Source organism: Onychostruthus taczanowskii, unplaced genomic scaffold (genome assembly GCF_017590055.1).
Source record: "Onychostruthus taczanowskii isolate IOZ18803 unplaced genomic scaffold, ASM1759005v1 scaffold197, whole genome shotgun sequence".
Classification (NCBI taxonomy): domain Eukaryota; kingdom Metazoa; phylum Chordata; class Aves; order Passeriformes; family Passeridae; genus Onychostruthus; species Onychostruthus taczanowskii.
Window position 1 is genome coordinate 524,959 of NW_024499206.1, and position 21,208 is coordinate 546,166.

A 21,208-nucleotide genomic window follows, 5' to 3' on the forward strand; every position below is an offset into this window, starting at 1 on the left:
CTGTCCCCATCCCCATCCCTGGGTGTCCCCATCCTCATCCCTGGGTGACACAGCCCTGTCCCCATCCCTGGGTGTCCCAAGTCCATGCCTGCCCTGGTTTCTGGATGTCCCTTTCCCGGTCCTGTTCCTGGGGGTCCCCTGCCCATCCTGGTGTCCCCTCCTGGTGCCTGCTCTGTGCCCATCCCAGTGCCAGCTCGGTACCGGTTCCTGCTGTCCCCGTGTTGGTGCCGGTTCCGGTTCCCCCCCGACGTCCCGGTGCCGGTGCCGGTTCCACTGTCCCGGTGCCCGTTCCTATCCCGGAGCCGGTTCTCCTGTCCCGGTGCCGGTTCCGCTGTCCCGGGGCCGGTTCCTATCCCGGAGCCGGTTCCCCTGTCCCGGAGCCGGTTCTCCTGTCCCGGTGCCGGTTCCGCTGTCCCGGGGCCGGTTCCCGTTCCCCCCCCGCCGTCCCGGTGCCGGTGCCGTGCCGGTCCCTCCCGCCGGGCGGGCCGTACCGAGCCGCCCCGCGCCCCGCCCGCCGCCGCGGGCGCCCGGAGGAGGCGGAGCGGGTCCCGGCTGGGGGGCCCGAGCCGAGCCGAGCCGAGCCGGACCGCACCGTGCGGGGCCGGGCCGGGCCGAACCCAGCGGGAGCGCGCCGCGCGGGGCCGCACCGGGCAGCGCCGTGCGGGGCTGTGCCGAGCCGAGCCGTGCGGAGCCGGGCCGGGCCGGGCCGAGCCGAGCCCGCCCGCCGCGCCCCGATGAATGGGATCGCCTTCTGCCTGGTCGGGATCCCGCCGTCCGCCCCCGCGGTGAGCGACACCGGGGACACCGGGGACACCGGGGACGGGCCAGTCGGGACTGGGAGCGGCGCTGGGGGGTACTGGGCGGACTGGGGAGGGAGGAGGCTCGGAGAAGCGGGGTCTGGGAGGAACTGGGGGATACTGGGCGGACTGGGGAGGGAGGAGGCTCGGGGAAAGGGGGTCTGGGAGGAAATGGAGATAGCGGCTGAGCTGTAGGTTTGGGGGAATAGGGACTGGGGGAACTGGGAGGTCCTGGGAGGTCCTGGGAGCGTGCGGGGCCGGGACTGGCAGTGCTGGGATGGCGCCGAGTCTGGCAGCGCGGCCGGGTGTTGGGTGATGCCCCTCGGGGGCCGGACCGGGACCGAGCCGGTTCCCCGGGGCTGGGCTGTGGGTCAGGGCCCCCGGGGCCGGGGGGTGTCCAGCCACCCGCGCCACGCCATGCCACAGGCGTTGGTGGCCGCGGTGGCCTGTCCCCAGCCACAGCGGCGTCGTGGCAGGGCGGAGGGGCTGCGGCGCCTGGATCCGGCCCCGGAGCCGAGCGGGAGACCCCGGGAAGGAGCTGCCCCTTCCCGGGACGAGACCCACGGACACCCACGCACTTCCTCCGAAACTCCCGGCCGGGCTGGCTCCGTGTGGCTCCGGCGGATCCATCCCCGCCAGCGCTCGCCTCTAGGCAGGCTGCAACCCCCCGGCGTGCCCAGGAGCTCCTGGAGGTCAAATCCAGCCCCCCCAGCCCCCCAGGATTTGCTGACCCGCGGGTGGGCATCGGCATCGCCCGGCGCCGCTGCCCCGGAGGGCGATTCCCGTCTCCCGGTGGTGCCAAGGAAGGCCAGCCCAGCCCTGGCTAAAGCCCCATTTCCTGCCCGTTTTATGCCAAATCCCGGCGAAACCTTGGCGTGGGGATGAGGGCAGCGCTGGAGGACTTGGGGCGGGGGTCTGGTGGCCGTGGCGACCCCGCGGTGTGGGACTGGCACATCCCGGCCCCGGAGCTGAATTTGTCCCTCAGTTCCTCGGTTTTTGAGCTCGGCTTCCTCGGCCCCGGCCATGGGGGAATGAACCGGCCTGAAAGGGTTAATTGGGGTGTGCGGAGTGGCTCGGGGATGAGGAGCTGCTGAGCATTAATCATGGACCCGTCCCTGCTTACCCCGTACCGCTGGGCGCCGGCGCTCGGGATTTTGGGATGGGGGTGGGTGTGTGCGTGTGTGCCTGAATCTTGGAATCGGCTTCTCTGCTGCGTTTTGGGGTGAAATGCGCCCTCCTGGGGGGCGGCACCTGGGGCAAGGCTCGAGTCGCTGCTTTGGGGTGATTTGGGGCGCTGGGGGATTTGGGGTGACTTTGGAGGGGCTCATTACCCACCACGTGTGGGGACGAAGGCTCTTTGCCATCCTCCGTGAGGATTTAGCGCTGCGCCAGCAGAAATCCTGCCCGGCGGCCGCCCCCAGGGCTGCGTGGCACGGACGGTGTCCCGCTGTCCCCAAAGCCCTCACCCCTTTGTGGCTCCTGCCCCCCAACCCTTTTTGCCGTCTCTGCTTTACAAATTGAATTTCTTAACGCCTTTTTTTTTTTTTTTTTTTTTTTTTTTCTCCCCTCCTTTCTCTCTGAACCCTGAACTTGAAAGACAGGAAAAGCCTGTGCTCGGGGCTGCTGCCGCAATCCCGCCTCGCCAGCGCGAAACCTGGCACGGGCACGGGGCTGGGCCGTGCCGTGCCAGCCGGGGTCCCCCTGGCACCCGGGGTCCCGCTGCCCACCCGGGGTCCCACTGCCCACCAGGGGTCCCGCTGCCCACCCGGGGTCCCGCTGGCACCCAGGGTCCCGCTGCCCACCCGGGGCTGGTGCCAGCCCTGGCTGCGAGGGCTCTGACCTCTGTGGTTTAACCTTGGCCTGTCCCGTGTCACCGCTGGCACCCGGCCCCGCGGGGGCACCGGGGGGTGACGGGCGATCCCAAACCCCCCCCGGGGCTGGCAGCACTGCCCGGTGCTGTCATCCAGGGTCAGTGCCAGGCCGGGCGTTTTTGGGGCTTGAGGACCGTGGGTTTGGGGGCTGTGGGTTTGGGGAGTTTGGGTTTGGGAAATGTGGGTTTGGAGGCTTTGGGTTTAGAGTCTGTGGGATTGGGAATTTGGGTTTGGGGGCTGTGGGATTGGGAATTTGGGTTTGGGGTCTGTGGGTTTGGGAACTTTGGCATGGGGGCACAGCTCGGGGTCGGTGTGGGGGATGCTGAGTGTGGGACCGGCTCCAAACTGGAATTTGGAGCCTCTCCCCAGTTCACGTGGAGCCACTGACGGGGAGAAAACACACGGGGATGGGGGGGCTGTGCTGGGAAGCTGCCGAGCCCCGGGACGGCCTTTTATTCTCATTAAAAGGGAAAAAAACAGGATTAGGTTTCAAGTCGGTGCCGTCCCATTAATAAACCAAGTTTGTCTTCGGCAAGGCAGCAAGACCTGATTTAAAAAGGAATGGAGATAGATGACCTATTTTAAGCTCTCAAGTTGGAAAATATCGACCTGGCTGCCTCCAGCCCGCCAGCGGCAGGGCCGGCTGTGCCAGCTGGGCCACAGCGCGCTCCCAGAACCTGCCTGCTTCCAAAAAACTGCCTGACTGTCCCAAAACCTGCCTGCTTCCCCCAAAACCTGCCTGCTTCTCCCAAAACCTGCCTGCTTCTCCCAAAACCTGCCTGCTTCTCCCAAAACCTGCCTGCTTCTCCCAAAACCTGCCTGCTTCTCCCAAAACCTGCCTGCTTCTCCCAAAACCTGCCTGCTTCTCCCAAAACCTGCCTGCTTCTCCCAAAACCTGCCTGCTTCTCCCAAAACCTGCCTGCTTCTCCCAAAACCTGCCTGCTTCTCCCAAAACCTGCCTGCTTCTCCCAAAACCTGCCTGCTTCTCCCAAAACCTGCCTGCTTCTCCCAAAACCTGCCTGCTTCTCCCAAAACCTGCCTGCTTCTCCCAAAACCTGCCTGCTTCTCCCAAAACCTGCCTGCTTCTCCCAAAACCTGCCTGCTTCTCCCAAAACCTGCCTGCTTCTCCCAAAACCTGCCTGCTTCTCCCAAAACCTGCCTGCTTCTCCCAAAACCTGCCTGCTTCTCCCAAAACCTGCCTGCTTCTCCCAAAACCTGCCTGCTTCTCCCAAAACCTGCCTGCTTCTCCCAAAACCTGCCTGCTTCTCCCAAAACCTGCCTGCTTCTCCCAAAACCTGCCTGCTTCTCCCAAAACCTGCCTGCTTCTCCCAAAACCTGCCTGCTTCTCCCAAAACCTGCCTGCTTCTCCCAAAACCTGCCTGCTTCTCCCAAAACCTGCCTGCTTCTCCCAAAACCTGCCTGCTTCTCCCAAAACCTGCCTGCTTCTCCCAAAACCTGCCTGCTTCTCCCAAAACCTGCCTGCTTCTCCCAAAACCTGCCTGCTTCTCCCAAAACCTGCCTGCTTCTCCCAAAACCTGCCTGCTTCTCCCAAAACCTGCCTGCTTCTCCCAAAACCTGCCTGCTTCTCCCAAAACCTGCCTGCTTCTCCCAAAACTCTCTTTGATCTCCCAAAACCTTCCCGACTATCCCAAAACCATCCCACATATCCCCAAACCCACCTGGTTCTCCTCAAACCATCCGAGATATCCCCAAACCCACCTCGCCATCCCAAAAGCATCCCAGATATCCCCAAACCCACCTCGCCATCCCAAAACCCGCCCGGCTCTCCCAAAACCCGCCCGGCTCAGGCTGCCCCAGGTGGCTCCTCCAAAGGCGCCGCCGACCTCCTGCCCGGAGCCCCTGCAGCGGTCGCCTCCTTTCTCTGTGGCAGCTTCTCCCCAGGAGCTCATTAAGTCCTCGCTAATTGCCAGCCCGGCACACCTTGGCGTGGAGCAAGAGCCGCGGTGGCGCGGGCCGGCAGCTCGGGATTGTCACATTCCCCATGGGTTCGGTGTCACCAGGGTTTAGGGGTGGGTTTAGGGGTGGGTTTAGGGGTGTGGGGGTGTGGGGTCAGCCCCAGTCTTTGAGGGGCGAAGCTGGAACTGGGCTGGCCTTGGGGAGGAGGGGATGAATTGTCCCAAAGTGACCAAATCGAGCCAGTGGTGACTGTGGCTCTGGTGGCCGTGGAGATGGCTCTGGTGACAGTGGGGATGGCCCTGGTGACAGTGGGGATGGCTCTGGTGGCAGTGGAGATGGCTCTGCTGACAGTGGGGATGGCCCTGGTGACAGGCAGTGGTGACTGTGGCTCTGGTGGCTCTGGTGGCCGTGGAGATGGCTCTGCTGACAGTGGGGATGGCCCTGGTGACAGGGGGGATGGCTCTGGTGGCTGTGGAGATGGCTCTGGTGGCAGTGGGGATGGCTCTGGTGACAGTAGAGATGGCTCTGGTGACAGTGGGGATGGCTCTGGTGGCAGTGGAGATGGCCCTGGTGGCCGTGGAGATGGGACATGGTGACCACAGGGGTGGCTCTGGTGGCTGTGCAGTGAAGCCTGGTGACAACAGGGATGGCCCTGGTGTCCGTGGGGTGGCTCTGGTGACAGTGGGGACAGCCCTGGTGACAGTGGGGATGGCCCTGGTGACAGTGGGGACGGCCCTGGTGACAGTGGGGATGGCTCTGGTGGCAGTGGGGATGGCTCTGGTGACAGTAGAGATGGCTCTGGTGACAGTGGGGATGGGACATAGTGACCACAGGGGTGGCTCTGGTGGCTGTGCAGTGAAGCCTGGTGACAACAGGGATGGCCCTGGTGTCCGTGGGGTGGCTCTGGTGACAGTGGGGATGGCCCTGGTGACAGTGGGGACAGCCCTGGTGACAGTGGGGATGGCTCTGGTGGCAGTGGGGATGGCTCTGGTGGCAGTGGGGATGGCTCTGGTGGCTGTGGAGATGGGACCTGGTGTCCGTGGCGTGTCTCTGGTGACAGTGGGGACAGCCCCTGCTCTCACCCCGGGATGGGACCCAGCAGAATCCCCTTTCCAAACGCAGCAGGAAGGATCTGGGATCCCAGGAGCCATCCCAGGCTTGGGGACAGGTTCCTGCCACAGCCCTGAGCCCCCGGCTCGCGTCCCCTTCGGTGACCAGCCAGGTCCCCATCGCCCCTCTGGTCACCCACCACCGGTGGCACCCCCGACCTGTCACCGCGCACCCCGGGGTGCCCACGGTGGCGTCCCCCCCCCTGACAGTGGGGATGGCCCTGGTGACAGTGGGGATGGCTCTGGTGACAGTGGGGATGGCCCTGGTGACAGTGAGGATGGCTCTGGTGACAGTGGGGATGGCCCTGGTGACAGTGGGGATGGCTCTGGTGACAGTGGGGATGGCCCTGGTGACAGTGGGGATGGCCCTGGTGGCCATGGAGATGGGACCTGGTGTCCGTGGCGTGTCTCTGGTGACAGTGGGGACAGCCCCTGCTCTCGCCCTGCAATGGGACCCAGCAGAATCCCCTTTCCAAACGCAGCAGGAAGGATCTGGGATCCCAGCAGCCATCCCAGGCTTGGGGACAGGTTCCTGCCACAGCCCTGAGCCCCCGGCTCGCGTCCCCTTCGGTGACCAGCCAGGTCCCCATCGCCCCTCTGGTCACCCACCACCGGTGGCACCCCCGACCTGTCACCGCGCACCCCGGGGTGCCCACGATGGCGTCCCCCCCCCTCTGCCACCCCCCGAGGGCAACAGAGGGTCCCTTGATGGGGCCAGCGCGTGGGGCAGCCCCGGGGCGGGCGGGACGGAGCCCGGTGGCTCCGGGGGACAATCGGGCCATTGTGGCACATTTCTGTGGCTCTTTCTGTGCCGCGCCGGGCGGGGGCCGGGCTGCGCTGCCGGCGCTTTTCGGGGCCAAGCGTGGTCCCCAGCGGGGCTGGCGGTGACTGGTGTGGCAGCAGGGGCAGGACAGCGATGCCCCCGGCCGGGGAGGGGACGCGGACTGGACGTTCGATGGACGCGTGTGGGCTGAGGGAAAATGTTGGGCTGCTCCTTATCCCAGGAAAACGCTGCTGGGGCTCGGTGTCCCCAAAGCCGTGTCCCCAAAGCCACCTCCTGCCCACGCTGTGGCCGGGGGAAGCCCAGGACCTTTTTGGCTCCTTATTTCCACCGTGCAGCGAGGACTGTGGGGTTTGTGCTCCCTCCCAAACCCTCAGGCATCACCCCAAAGGTGTCGCTCACATCCGTGGGGGGCTCATGGGGGGTTCTCCGCCCCAGGCCCCCCATCCTTGCACGGGGCAGGGGCTGGAGGGAGCTGCAGCCTCCCCCTGACCTCCCTGGGTCGGATTTTCCGCCGCCAGGAGCGGGAGCGGAGCGCAAGGTGCCTCTGGAGCCGCCGGAGGAAATGGCTCATTGTTAGCCCGGCTGAAAAAAACAGAGACCCGAAAAACGGCCCTAATGAGGCCAGCTTCTATTTGAGGGTTTCCATGGGAAAAACAGGAAACGGAATCCTGTTACTTTTCTAGGGCCTGCTGCCGATAACGCCGTTTTTAGGATGGGGCAGAGGAGGAGGAGGAGGAGGAGCTGGCGATGAAGGCAGCCCCAGCATGGCCCTCGTGGTCCCGCTTCCTCCTGGGCTGGGAGATGGAGACTCCTCCTCGGAGTGGCTCCGGCTCCGAGGTTCCCGTCCTTGTGCTGCCTCTGGTGTGTCCCCAGCCTTGTCCCTGCCTCGGGGCGCTGGCACCGGGTGCTGGGGACAGTCCAGGAGGGACAGGGAGCTGGCAGAGCTGGGATGGGGCAGGGACAGAGCCCGGCGCCCTGGAGAGGGGTTCGCTGCCTAAAGTGTCCCCAAGACTGGCCCTGGCTGTCCGGGGGTGTGTCCCAGGGTCTGTCCCCTGTCCCCACCACCTGTGGCATTCGGGAGGGCTGGGATGGAGCCGTGTCCTGCCCTGGAGCTGTGACAGGGAGGAGCCGCGTGCGCGCTGTCACTCCAACGCGGTGACACCGGCCGGTGACACCTGCAGTGACATTGGCGGGTGACACCTGCAGTGACATGGGCCGGTGACACCTGCAGTGACATGGGCCGGTGACACCTGCAGTGACATTGGCGGGTGACACCTGCAGTGACACCGGCCGGCGACACCTGCAGTGACATTGGCGGGTGACACCTGCAGTGACATGGGCCGGTGACACCTGCAGTGACATGGGCGGGTGACACCTGCAGTGACATTGGCGGGTGACACCTGCAGTGACATGGCCGGTGACACCTGCAGTGACATGGGCTGGTGACACCTGCAGTGACAGTGGTGGGTGACACCTGCAGTGACATCGGCGGGTGACACCTGCAATGACACCGGCCGGTGACACCTGCAGGGCTGTGCAAGGGGACAATCCAACAACTGCAGCCCAGGAATGCCCCCAGGGATGCCAGCAGCGGTGGGGACCGGCAGGGACAGTGCCACACGGCCGGAGAGCCACAGCGGGCACCGGGACCGGCGAGGAGAGGCCGGGACAGGGAATGAGGCTCTGGGGTTCCCAAATTTCTCTGGGTGTGGCAGCAGGGACCCCCTGGCCGGGCGAGCTGGAGTTGCTGCTCTGTGTCAGGAATGAGATCCCTGCGGGTCCGGGGGGGCATCTCGGGGTGACAGTGCCAGGAGGGAGCTGGGTTTGGTGACAGGACAGAGCCACCCGGAGGGGAGACAGTCCAGAGAAAAAGTGGAGTGGGGAGGGAGAGAGGGAGAGAGAGAGGGAGGGAGGAAGGAAGGAAGGAAGGGTTTCCTTTCCCACGTTAACACCCAGGAGTGTCACAGGGATGGTTGGTGGCTTCCCCCTGGCTCTGGTGTCACCCAGGCACTGTCACCACCCTGCTCCCGGCTGCTCTGGGGGTGACAGGGATGTGGATGTGGCTCCTTGAGTGGGGTGGGGTGTGGGAGCAGGGCAGTGCCCAGCCAGCCCCCAGTGCTGGATCTCCCATGGGATCCCCGTCCTGGGCTGTCCCCAGAGCTGGCACTGAGGACAAGGACACCCAGCCCTGGGCCCTGGTGGCTTTTCCATGGGACAAGGACACCCAGCCCTGGGCCCTGGTGGCTTTTCCATGGGACAGGGACACCCAGCCCTGGGCCCTGGTGGCTTTTCCATGGGATGGGAACACCCAGCCCTGGGCCCTGGTGGCTTTTCCATGGGACAGGGACACCCAGCCCTGGGCCCTGGTGGCTTTTCCATGTCCCCCGTGAGGTCTGAGAGGTTTCTGGGGTCCCAGCGGTGCCGTGAGGGGCTCGGGGGGTGCTGTTGACAGCCAGGCCGTGGGAAAAGAGGCTGCTGGGAATCTCCATGGATGCTTGGAGCAAACCCTGCTGGCCCCAGCTGAGAGCCACCGCAGCACTGCCACCCTCCCAGGGGTGCTGCACCCATCCTGAGAGGTGCTGCCCAGGCTGGGACTTGGCACCGGGAGGCGCCTGGGGGGGTTCTGTCCATCACCGAGCTGGTTTTCCCTCCTTTTCCCTCCTTTTCCCTCCTTTTCCTTCCTTTTTCTTCCTTTTCCTTCCTTTTCCTTCCTTTTCCCTCCTTTTCCCTCCTTTTCCCTCCTTTTCCCTCCTTTTCCTTCCTTTTCCTTCCTTTTCCTTCCTTTTCCCTCTTTTCCCTTCCTTTTCCCTCTTTTTCCCTCTTTTTACCTCCTTTTCCTTCCTTTTCCCTCCTTTTCCTTCCTTTTCCCTTCCTTTTCCCTTCCTTTTCCCTCCTTTTCCTTCCTTTTCCTTCCTTTTCCATCTTTTTCCCTCCTTTTCCTTCCTTTTCCTTCCTTTTCCCTCTTTTCCCTTCCTTTTCCCTCTTTTTCCCTCTTTTTACCTCCTTTTCCCTCTTTTTCCCTCCTTTTCCTTCCTTTTCCCTCTTTTTCCCTCCTTTTCCTTCCTTTTCCTTCCTTTTCCTTCCTTTTCCCTCTTTTCCCTTCCTTTTCCCTCTTTTTACCTCCTTTTCCCTCTTTTTCCCTCCTTTTCCTTCCTTTCCCCTCCTTTCCCCTCCTTTTCCCAGCGCTGCTGCTCCCGCCTGGGTTGTGCCTGCACCCCCAGGGCTCCGGCCCTGCTTTCCCCCCAGTCCCAGCTGGGTGGGCTTGGGGGTGGGAGCATCCCAGGGGCCTGGGGCACGCCGGGGGTCTCTGCAGCGTGCCAGCACCGCGCTGAAATCCCCGCCGAGCTGCAAAGCTCCTCAGCCCCGGCTCGAGTTAAAGAGAATTAAAGCGCTTTCTCCCGCCGATCCCTAATCCCAGAGGCTGCGGCGCGGCCCGAGGGACGCCCGAGGGTCACCTGTCCCCACCCGCGTCCTGCTGTCACTTCACCCCCTGCCCCGGCTCAGGTCCCGCTGCCCGGGGGTGCGAGCAGCTCCTGCCTGCAGGGGAGCATCGATCTCGGCTCTTTTTGGGGGTGCCGCCCCCCCCAAACGCTGCCTGGGAGGGCGCGTGGGACCCCCGACCCCCTTCCCCACGGCAGCTGTGCCGTGAAAGGCCTGGAAATGGGTTATTGTCTCAGCAGGGCTTTCCCCTCCTCCCAATCCTATTCAAACCTCATTTTTCTGACCCTAATCTCAGCTGGCCCTTCTGGGGGGGTGGGGATTAGCGGCTGTGTCCCCCCCGCCCGGCCCGCGGGGTCCGTGCGGGAGGAGCGGCTGTGTCGCCGCGGTGGTGGCAGCGCTGCCTGTCGCTGTCGCTGTCGCTGTCGCTGCCCAAAGGCTGACGTTATCCTCGCCGCGTGCCAGGGCGATGGCGCCGCTGGCATGGACAGCCGGTGACATGTCCCCAGCTGGGAGCAGCGGCTGCGGCCCGGCGATGTCACCGCGCTCAGGGCCGGGGGGGTGGGCTCGGGACCAGCAGGGCTGGGACAGGCGGGTGGCATCGGGGGCAGGGGTGGGCACCCCTCAATACAGGGAGCAGGGCGTGTGTCCCCCTGGCTGTGTGTCCCTCTGTCTGTGTGTCCCTATCCGTGTCCCCCAGGCCGTGTGTCCCTGTCCGTGTCCCCTGTCCGTGTGTCCCTGTCCATGTCCCCCTGTCCGTGTCCCCCTGTCCGTGTCCCCTGTCCGTGTGTCCCTGTCCATGTCCCCCTGTCCATGTCCCCCTGTCCGTGTGTCCCTGTCCATGTCCCTCTGTCCTCCTGTCCGTGTGTCCCTATCCGTGTGTCCCTATCCGTGTCCCCACAGGCCGTGTCCCCCTGTCCGTGTCCCCTGTCCGTGTGTCCCTGTCCGTGTCCCCTGTCCGTGTGTCCCTGTCCGTGTCCCTGTCCGTGTCCCCCTGTCCGTGTCCCCTGTCCGTGTCCCTGTCCGTGTCCCCCTGTCCGTGTCCCTGTCCATGTCCCCCCGCCGGGTCCCCCTGTCCGTGTCCCCCTGTCCGTGTCCCCTGTCCGTGTGTCCCTGTCCGTGTCCCCCTGTCCGTGTCCCTGTCCATGTCCCCCTGTCCGTGTCCCTGTCCGTGTCCCCCTGTCCGTGTCCCCTGTCCGTGTCCCTGTCCGTGTCCCCCTGTCCGTGTCCCCTGTCCGTGTGTCCCTGTCCATGTCTCCCTGTCCGTGTGTCCCTGTCCGTGTGTCCCTGTCCGTGTCCCCCTGTCGGTGTCCCCCGGCCGTGTCCCTGTGCATGCCGGGAGCTCCCTTTGGAGCGTATTTAGGACACTCCTGTGCAAACGGAACATTCTGGAAGGCGTCCAGGCATTCCTCGGGGTGGAATCTGCCCCCGCCAGCGCCGCCTGACCTTCCCCTCTTTGGGCTGCGGGAACACTCCCAGGGACCGTCCCCTCCCTGTGCCCCCTCCCGGCTCGGGGACCCCTCCCGGCTCGGGGACCCCTCCCCAGGCACCCTCGGGGCTGCTGGGGCAGCTCGGGGCCGCACGCGGGGCTGAGGAGGTGACAGGATGGCGCCCCTTGTCCCCAGCTGTGCCCCGGCGGGATCCAGCCCCGTTCCCGGCTGGATTTGCCCTCTGAGCCTGGCGGTGAAGCCCCCCCGGCGCTGCTCGCACCCCCAGCCCCGGCTGCCTGTCCCCGGGCTGTCCCCGGGCTGTCCCCGCGCTGTCCCCGGGCTGTCCCCGCGCTGTCCCCGCGCTGGCTCAGCGATCGAGCCCGGCACAGCCCCCGGGGACAGCCCCGGGTGACACCGGCGTGACACCGGGGGTGCTGCTCCAAGGCAGGGCTTTGGTTCCCCCGTGTCTCCATCCCGCTTTGTCGCGGCTGTGGCGGCACCGGGACGGGGCCCCCGGTGTGCCGAGGGGTCCCCGGGGACACTTGGGTCCTTGGGGACACTTGGGGTCCCTGGGGACATTTGGGGTCCTTGGGGACACTTGGGGTCCCTGGGGACATTTGGGGTCCCCGGGGACATTTGGGGTCCTTGGGGACACTTGGGGTCCCCGGGGACACGGCTGCCACCAGGCCACGCCACCCGGCCGGCCTCGGGGCGGGTGCTGGAGCTGTTTGGGGCAGGTCCGTGTCACCTGGGGGGGACGCTGGGGACATTCCTGCCCCCGCAGCGCGCCCCCGTGTCCCCGCATTCCGTGTCCCCAGCACCGGGGGGTGCGTGGCATCACGCCGGCGGGCTGGGGGACGGCAGGGGAGGCCCGGGGGGTGCCCGGCCCGGCCCGGGGCTGCAATGCCAGCAATGCCCGGCATTTCCCGGCGGGGCCGCGCTCCCCTCGGCTCCAGCGCGGCAGGAATGCCGCCGGGACCCCCTCGAGCGGGGACAGCGACAGGCAGGGCGGCAGGGGACAGCCCGGGGGACGCTGCCAGCCCCAAGCCGAGCTGTGCCGGGCTCCCCGAGGTGCCGCTCTTTTCCTTATTCCTCCCGAATTTTGGCTACGTGGTTTGGGGACGCACGGAGCGGGGCTGGGGTGGGGAAGGGGATTTGTCCCCGTGCGGGCAGCAGCGACAAGGGTGGCTTCTTGTCCCTGGGGTCCCCAGAGCTGCCAGGGGGCCCGGATGGACCCGCGGGGGGTGGTGGCGCTGTGCCTGGGGGACAGCAGGGGACCCGCCACGCCTGGGAACCCCCCAAAGTGAGAGGTGGGGCTGGGGGGGCTCTTGGTTTAATTCCAGCTGGGAATTGTCCTTGGAACATTTTAATTTTTTTTTTTTTTAAACTTAAAAAATTTTTAAAATTTTTAAATTTTTTTTTTTTTTTTTTTTTTTTTTTTTTTTTTTTTTTTTTTTTTTTTTTTTTTTTTTGCCACAGGCATTGAGAGGGCCGTGAGGTGCTGCGCGTGTCTCTGGGGGGATATTTATATTTTTGTCCCCCACGGGGCTGTTCTGGCCCCCCGGGGGGATTTCGGTTCTCGGGGTGCAGGATACGTGCCCACCCCACTGCCAGGAGGGGACAGAGCTGGGGACACAGAGGGGACCTGGGGTGTCCCGCAGCCCCCCCAGCTCTCCCCGGTGGTGACAGAGGGTGACAAGTCGCTCCGTGTCCCCGGCATCGCCCGGTGCCCTGCGGAAAGGAAGGAAGGAAGGGGCCGGGAGGAGGGAGAGGAGGAAGCGGGGAGGGTGGGATGCTGCCCGGGGTGATGGAGGAAGAAGGGGGCGGATTGGAAAAAAAAAATAAATAAAAAAGAAGGGAAAAAATTGAAGGGAAGAAATGAAAGGGAAAAAAATAAAAAGGGGGGGGGGGCCTCCCTCTTTCCATCCCTCCCTCCCTCCCGAGGCCGGGGGTGGCTGTGCCTGGGTGGGGGCTCTGTCGCTCGGGGGGGCTGAGCGAGCGGCGATACGAGCGTGAGGCAGCTCCTGCGGCCTGCAGCTCCGGGGAGGGGGGGCTGCCACCCCCATGGGGGTCCCGAGCCCCGGCTGAGACCCCCTGACCCGGCGGGATGGTGGAGGAGAGCGCGGCCGCGGCGGCGCGGGGGTCGCGGCGGGGTCGCTGCCGGCCCCCCCCGGCCCCCAGCCCCCGGAGGCTGTGGAGCGTGGAGCGCTCCGGGAGGGGCTGGCGCCTGGAGCGGCCGGTCGGGGTGGACTGCAGCTCCCCCGAGCCGCGCTGCATCTGGCTGAGCAGCCTGCGCCGCCACGCCGCCGCCCACGACCCCCGGGCGACCCCCGCGCCCCGCCCGAGAACCGAGCGGTGCCGCCGGGTGAGAGCCGCGAGCCGGGAGCGGGCCGGGGGGAGGATTTGGAACCGCGGGGAGGGGTCTCAGGAGGGCGGTGGGGTGTCTGTCACAGCGCCCCGGTGCCGGTGTGTCCCCTTCGTCGCCAGGGCTGGGGTCGGGGTCCGGGTCCTGCTGTGCGGTGCCCGGGGGTGGGGACAAATCCCGAGGCCAGGGTGGGGACAAATCCCGAGGCCAGGGTGCGGGGACAGCGCCCCTTTGTTCGGCAGGAGCGGGACACCCGCAGGAGGTTCCTGTCCCCAGCGTGTCCCCGCGGGGGTGGCTCGGTGACGTGGGGGACAGGGGCTCGGTGACACCTGTGCTGCGGGGTGGAGGGACACAGGACACCGGGGTGACCCAGCTGGGGGTCCGGATGTCACAGGATGACCGAGGGGCTGTCCCCATCCCCGCAGCGCTCCTGGGATGGGGATTGGGGAATGCCGGGATGAGGGAGCCACCAGGGCCAGGCTAAAATCCAGCCAGAAATTTGGGAGGAGGGACAGGGCTCTGAGGACAAACGGCTGGGGTGACAAACTGTCTGGAGGAGCTGGAGCATCCCAGCCAGCACTGGGTGGCTGCCCAAGGCCACAGCTGCAGGCTTCGAAACCCGAAAACCTCCAAATCCGGGTGGCGGAGAGGGAAACTGAGGCACGGCAGCCAGGCAGGATGGTCACCTCACACCTGGGGACGCGTCCCCGAGCCGGAGCCGCCCTCCCGGCCGTGACACGGGGACACATCCCTGTCTGCAGCGTGCCAGCCCTGGCCGCCGGGCCTGTCCGTGCCGGTTAAAATCAGCGGGGCACTTTCAGCTGTCAGCTTAAAAATAATCCGGCGAGCCGGGGCCGACACAATGGAGGGCGCAGATGGGGCCGGGCGCCGCCGGGATGCTCCCGGCCCCGGGGCCGAGGGATGGGGTCCCCCGGGAGCGGGGGGCGCCTGTTGCCAGCTGGGTCGGGGTTGTCCCCTGCGACTCGGCGGGCGGGGAGGGGTTGTGCTGCTGGCAGAGGGGTTTTGCGGCTCTCCCGTGGTGGTGTTTGGGCTTCTGTGTGGTTTTGGGGGGGCAGGCGATTTTTGGAGGGGGTCGGGGCGGTGGCGGATGTGTGTGGACCCCGTTCTCAGGGGGGCGAGACCCCCGTGGCCACCCTGGGGTCCGTGCAGGACGTGCTGGGCAGGGGACACAGCCCGGCCCTGCTGTCTGATCTCCCCACCAGCAGCAAAAAGGCCCACTCAGCACAGGCACACACAAAGGCTTTTTGTGCCTTGTCCCTTTGTGTCCCTTGTCCCCGTCCCCTCCCATCCATCGCTTCCACCCAGACAGCCCCTGAATTTTAACATCCCTCATCCCAGCACGGGCTGGCTCCGGCTGCCAGGACTCGGGCAGGGTCCCTGTGGATCCCTGCTTGGATCCCTGATTGGATTCTGCCTGGATCCTGCCTGGATCCCTGCTTGGATCCCTGCCTGGATCCTGCCTGGATCCTGCCTGGATCCTGCCTGGATCCTGCCTGGATCCTGCCTGGATCCTGCCTGGATCCTGCCTGGATCCTGCCTGGATCCTGCCTGGATCCTGCCTGGATCCTGCCTGGATCCTGCCTGGATCCTGCCTGGATCCTGCCTGGATCCTGCCTGGATCCCTGCCTGGATCCCTGCTTGGATTCTACTTGGATCCTGCCTGGATCCCTGCCTGGTTCTTGCCTGGATCCTGCCTGGATCCTCCTTGGATCCCTGCCTGGATCCTGCCTGGATCCCTGCCTGGATCCTGCCTGGTTCCTGCTTGGATCCTGCCTGGATCCTGCCTGGATCCTGCCTGGATCCTACTTGGATCCCTGCCTGGATCCCTGCCTGGATCCCTGCCTGGATCCTGCCTGGATCCTGCCTGGATCCCTGCCTGGATCCCTGCCTGGATCCTGCCTGGATCCTGCCTGGATCCCTGCTTGGATCCCTGCTTGGATCCCTGCCTGGATCCTGCCTGGATCCTGCCTGGATCCTGCCTGGATCCCTGCCTGGATCCCTGCCTGGATCCTGCCTGGATCCCTGCCTGGATCCCTGCCTGGATCCTGCCTGGTTCCTGCTTGGATCCTGCCTGGATCCTGCCTGGATCCCTGCCTGGATCCTGCCTGGATCCCTGCCTGGATCCTGCCTGGATCCTGCCTGGATCCCTGCCTGGATCCTGCCTGGATCCTGCCTGGATCCCTACCTGGATCCTGCCTGGATCCTGCCTGTCCCTCCCGCTCCCACATTCCCAGTTCCCCCGGTTTTGGTGGGGCCGGGTGGTGCCAGGACATCAGGCGGTGCCCTCTGCTCCCAGCCCCGCCAGATGTGCTGCCAGGTGTGCGGCCGTGGGGAGCAGCACCGGCCCTCACTGGGGCTGTGCTGAGCCCTCCCAAACCCATCCCACCCGCACTCCAAGCTGCTGGAATTGGGAACCCAGGGGCTCATCCCAGGTGTTGGCACTCCGGCTGTTCCTCCAAGCTCCTCGGTGCCAGGAGAGGTGCCCGCGGCTGCCCTGGCTGTGCCACAGCCCCATTCCCTCCCCAGGCACCGGCACGGGGGGCTGTGGGATGGAGCCGCGTCCCCTTGGCCTGTTCTGCTGCCCCGGGCATTGTCCCCTGCCAGGTCCCAAGGCGCTGCCAGGTCCCTGCCCCGTTTTGGGAAGCCTCACTGGTCCCACCGCCTCCCGGGCGGCTCTTTCCGCCTTTGCCCCAGGCTGTTCCTGTGGCATGGGGACCTTTTGTCCCCAAGTGCCACATCCCGTCCCCTCATCTCCCCTCCTGGGTCCCATCCAGACCCCCAGGGGCAGCTCGTTTATTTTGATTTCCTTTCCATTCATCTCCTTCCCAAAGGCCCCACAGGAGGAGTCGGGGTTGGGGGAGGAGGGGCTGGAATTCGCTGGTGAGGGGCTGGGATTAGGGATGGGGTGGAGGTTTAGGAACGGGGCAGCTTTTTGGGCAGAGCTCAGCCCCCCACATGGGGATCAGGAGCACATGGGGGTGACACCTTGTCCTTGTCCTTGTCCTTGTCCCTGCAGCCGACGCCGGGCCGGAGAGATGGGGCGTCCCCGAACGCCAACGCGCCCCCGGAGGGGGGGTCCTTCCCCTGGGTGGGGCCCAAGACGGTGGCGCTGCGGAAGAGCCCCCAGGGCGGCTTCGGCTTCACCCTGCGCCACTTCATCGTGTACCCCCCGGAGTCGGCCGTGCACTCGGCCAAGGTAGGGCTGGATCCCGGGAATGCCGCGGGGGGAGCGCCGGGTGCGGGACGAGGGCCGGGGGTGGGCACGGGGTGGGGAGTGCAGCGACCATTCCCTGCTTTTTGGGATTCCTGGAGCTGCCCCCGCCTGCCAAGGTGATCACCCCCCCGTGGGGATCCCACCCTGGGATGGAGGATGGAGGAGCCCGTGGGGATCCCACCCTGGGACGGAGGAGCCCGTGGGGATCCCACCCTGGGATGGAGGATGGAGGAGCCCGTGGGGATCCCACCCTGGGATGGAGGAGCCCGTGGGGCGTGGGGATCCCACCCTGGGATGGAGGATGGAGGAGCCCGTGGGGATCCCACCCTGGGATGGAGGAGCCCGTGGGGCTGCTGGAGCTGCTGGAAGATGAGTTCTGAGCAAGCAGCACCTCTGGAGACATCCCAGAGCCTTTTGGGATATGGGATTGTTTGTGGGAACGGAGAGGATCCCCCAGCTCCCAACAACGGCTGCGGCACCTCTGGGAAGAGCAGGAAAAGTCACCTCGGAGCCAGCCAGGGCTGATGGATTTTTGGCTCCCACTTTCCTGACTGTTGGTGGGGATTTTCCTACTGGATCTGCCCTGGGATCTGTGTCTTGGTCACTTTGTTCACCCACGTCTTTTGGGAGGACACGGCCCTGGCTTGGCACCTCTGAGCCCCGATCTGGGCAGTGCCTTTCCCCTGGAGGATGGAGAGATCCCATGGAGCCGCCCAGCAGCAGCTTCCAGCGTGGATGGAGAGCCCTGCACACCCCCCCCAGGCATGAACCAGCTCCAAACTCCTGGAATTCTGCAATTCGGACCCCCACTTCTCTCCCCATTTTCTGTGGATGGCAAGAGGACAGTCTGGGATCTGGGCAGTCCCACCCATCCCTTTCCCGGCTCCAGGCAGGGCAGATCCCTGGCTCATCCCATCCCCCGGAGCTCTGCGGCTGCCCCACGGCCCGGGCGCTGGCAGACAGGGAAGTGCCGTGGGAAGTGAGTCACAGGGTGGGGAGAACCGACTCGCCGGAATCCCTGCTCGCCATCCTCCGGCACCTCCGGCTTTTCCCAGGCTCCTCATTCTGCCTCTCCAACCCCTTCCGGCCTTCCTGCGCCGGGAACGCGGCCCCGTCCCCGCCAGCGTCACTCTGCCGGCGAGATTTTGTCATGGGAACGGCCTGAAGCTCCTCCAAACCCGCTCCCAGCTCTCCTCTGCCTTCCAAAAGTTGCTCCTGCCCCGCTGGGCACCGGGCTGAGCCCTGCCCGGGCGGCAGCACCCGGGGCCGCGTGGGACGGAGCGGGATCAGCGCCGGGAGCGGGAGATGCTCTTGGAAAGAGGCTGGGAATTGCTCCCGGCCGCCGTGCGAGCGGAGCTGGCGGGGCAGGGCGCGGTGGGGCCGCCTCAGCAGCGGCAGCAGCCGCGGGGGCCGGCACCCCGCCAGCTCCGGGGGCTGAGTTTCGGTGGCTTGACTCAGCAGGGAGGGGACCGCAGCCGCGCTGGCCGCGCTCATCGCCCTGGCAGCCGGGCCGCCGGGGTGCCCCCGGGGCCGGGAAGGGCTCTGGGGTGCCGCAGGGCCAGGACGGGCAGGGAGGGGCCGAGCCCGTGCCCGCGGGGGCTCTCGGCGGCCCCACGGGCTCGCTGTGCCCCGCAGAGGCCGTGGGATGTGGCTTTTCCTCGGGCACCTGCGGTGGTGCCCTGCTGGCTGCTCCTTGTCGCTGGCAATGTCGCACACTGAGGGGACCTGGCACCTTGGGGACACCAGGGCTGTGTCCCCACCGCCTGGGGGATGGGGCCAGATCTGTGCTCCCAGCCTGGCATGGGAAAATCCGGCGCTGGTGGAGGGAGAATTCCCCCTCCGCGTGCCCAGATCCCTCCCTGGGGGGACGTGAGACCCACCCTGTGCCCCACGCCAACCTGGCACCCCCTGCCCGGGCAGCGCGGCTCTGCTGGGGCTCCCCACGGGGGGTTTGGGTTAAAGGGCAGGGATTTGGCACAATTCCCACCCCACGGCACAGATCAGTGCCCACCGCAGCCCTGGCAGCCCCCGCCGTGCGCCGGGAGGGGCAGGGATGGGCAGGGATGAGGATTCCTCCGGGATGGGGTGGATCCCTCCCATGGAACCCCACGGCAGGGCTCGGCTGCCCGCTGTGAAGGGTGAGGTGCCACCCCGGGGCTGGCAGGGCCCCTTCCCGCTCCCCTGCCCCAAGGCCGGCCCCACACCGGCAGCTGGCTGCGGGGGGCTGCGCGGGTCCCGCTGCCGGGGCCGGATCCGGTGTCAGGAGGTAATTTTAGCCGGGGGCGGCGGAGGGCAGAGGGACGCGCCCGTCCCGAGGGGGTTTCGTGGGGCTGCCACCCTCCTGTCCCCTCCCTGCCCGCTCGTCACGGCCCTGCCACCGAATCAATTTTTTTTTTTTTTTTTTTTTTTTTTTTTTTGGCAGGAGGAGGAGAATGGAAACCGAGCAGGTGAGCAGCGGCATGGGGACCCTGGGGACAGCGGCACAGGGTGGCACAGGGGAGAGCGCTTTGGTGGCAGCTTGGTGGCCCTTGGCACCGGCGATGGGCTCGGTGTCCCCAACCCCCCGGGAGCTTTGCGGGATGTCACGCCCGGAGGGGACGCCGTGTGGCCAGCACCGGCCCCGGGCTGCGCGGGGTGTTTGGGGACAGGGACGCCGTCCCCTCCCGGAGGCTCAGGGTGACGTGAGCGAATGTGAAGGTGTCAGAACGGATCGGCGCTGGCGCGGTGACGCGGCGGTGCCAGAGCTGGCACCCGGCACCCGGCGGGGCTGGGGGGCCCCGACCTCGCTCCGGGTGGGATTTGGGGTCCCCGGTGGGCACCGCGCCCGCCTGGCAGCACTCGGTGGCTTCGGCTCTCGGGGGTGGCGGGGCCGGGGGTCTGGGGGAGGACAGGAGGTGACTCTGGGGGAGGACAGGAGGTGACTCCCCCGTCACGGGAGGGTGCTGGCTGTGGTGGCAGCTCCCTGACACGCTGTCCCCACGGAGCAGGTCCCCCCCGGAGCCGCCTGGAGCCCATGGACACGATCTTCGTGAAGAACGTGCGGGAGGACGGCCCGGCGCACCAGGCGGGGCTGCGCACGGGTGAGCGGGGACGCGGAGCCGGGGGCGGCTCCCGGCTGCTCGCGGGATCCCGGCAGTGCTCCGCCTCCTCTGCCGGGGAATTTCTCGCTTATTCTGCTCTTTTTTCTGGCGTTCCTGCTCTTTTCTGTCCCTTCTCTCTGGGTCTGAGAGCGCTCTGCTCTCTCTGGTGCTCAGAGCAGCCTTGGGGACCCCGGGGGTTCCCCTGGGTTTGGGGTCCCCCTTTGCTCCCTTTGCCACGCGGGTTCTGGCAGGGGTCTGCTCAAACCCTGCCCTGGGTGACCGTGGGGACATCCAGGTGCCAGCCCTCGCTCGTGGTGACACTGTCCCCTTCCCGGGCTCTGCAGGTGACCGGCTGGTCAAGGTGAACGGGGAGAGCATCATCGGGAAAACCTACTCCCAGGTGATCGCCCTGATCCAGAACAGGTGAGCGCCCCTCCGGGAGGGGAGGTGACAGCCGGGGGACACCTTACAGCAGGCTCTGTCCCTCTGGATGTCACTGGGATGACAGGGGCGCTGAGGCTCTTGGGTGACCAGGGACAGGCAGCAAGGTGCTGTCACCATCCCGTGGGGACAGGGACGTTCACCTCGGGGGGATCCAGCCAGGTGTGAGCTTGGGGACAGGTGGGACTGACCCCTCTGTCCCCTGTCCCGCAGTGACGATGTGCTGGAGCTCTCCATCATGCCCAAGGACGAGGACATCCTCCAGCTGGTGAGTTTGCTGGGCAGGTGCCTTGGGAACACTTGGGGACACTTGGGGCACTTGGGGACAGGGCTCCCCCAGCATGCCTGGACGAGCAATGGGTGCAGAACTGGGGGTGCAGAACTGGGGGTACTGGGGCAGGAACGGGGGGATGACCCCTGTGATTTTGGGGGGAGCACCCTCAGGCACAGCTGGAGGATGAATTGTCCCAGGTCTCTGCAGTGGGCATGCGGAGGACTGTGACCCTGTCCCCCCTCCCTGACCCGCTGTTCCCCCCTCCCCAGGCCTATTCCCAGGACGCTTACCTGAAGGGCAACGAGCCGTACTCCGGGGGGGCTCAGAGCATCCCCGAGCCCCCTCCCATCTGCTACCCGCGGAAAACCTACCCCTTCCAGGCCCGGGGTGCCGAGCCCGCCCCGGGCCAGCCGCCGGACCCCCGCGCCCCCCGCTCGGCCACCACCGGTCCCTCGTCCCCGCTCGGC

At 66.3% G+C, this 21,208-nt stretch overlaps 1 protein-coding gene across 1 annotated transcript; it reads left to right on the forward strand.

The window, feature by feature from the left end:
• Window positions 1-626: 626 nt before the first annotated feature.
• LOC121334829 (rho GTPase-activating protein 23-like) lies at window positions 627-21,202 on the forward strand (the record flags this gene model as incomplete). The annotated part of the gene is made up of 7 exons (XM_041402323.1): window positions 627-785; window positions 16,749-16,928; window positions 19,369-19,393; window positions 19,934-20,026; window positions 20,371-20,449; window positions 20,681-20,735; window positions 21,011-21,202. Coding segments are annotated over exons 1-7 (675 nt in total), but the record flags the coding sequence as incomplete, so codon positions are not given.
• Window positions 21,203-21,208: the final 6 nt, after the last annotated feature.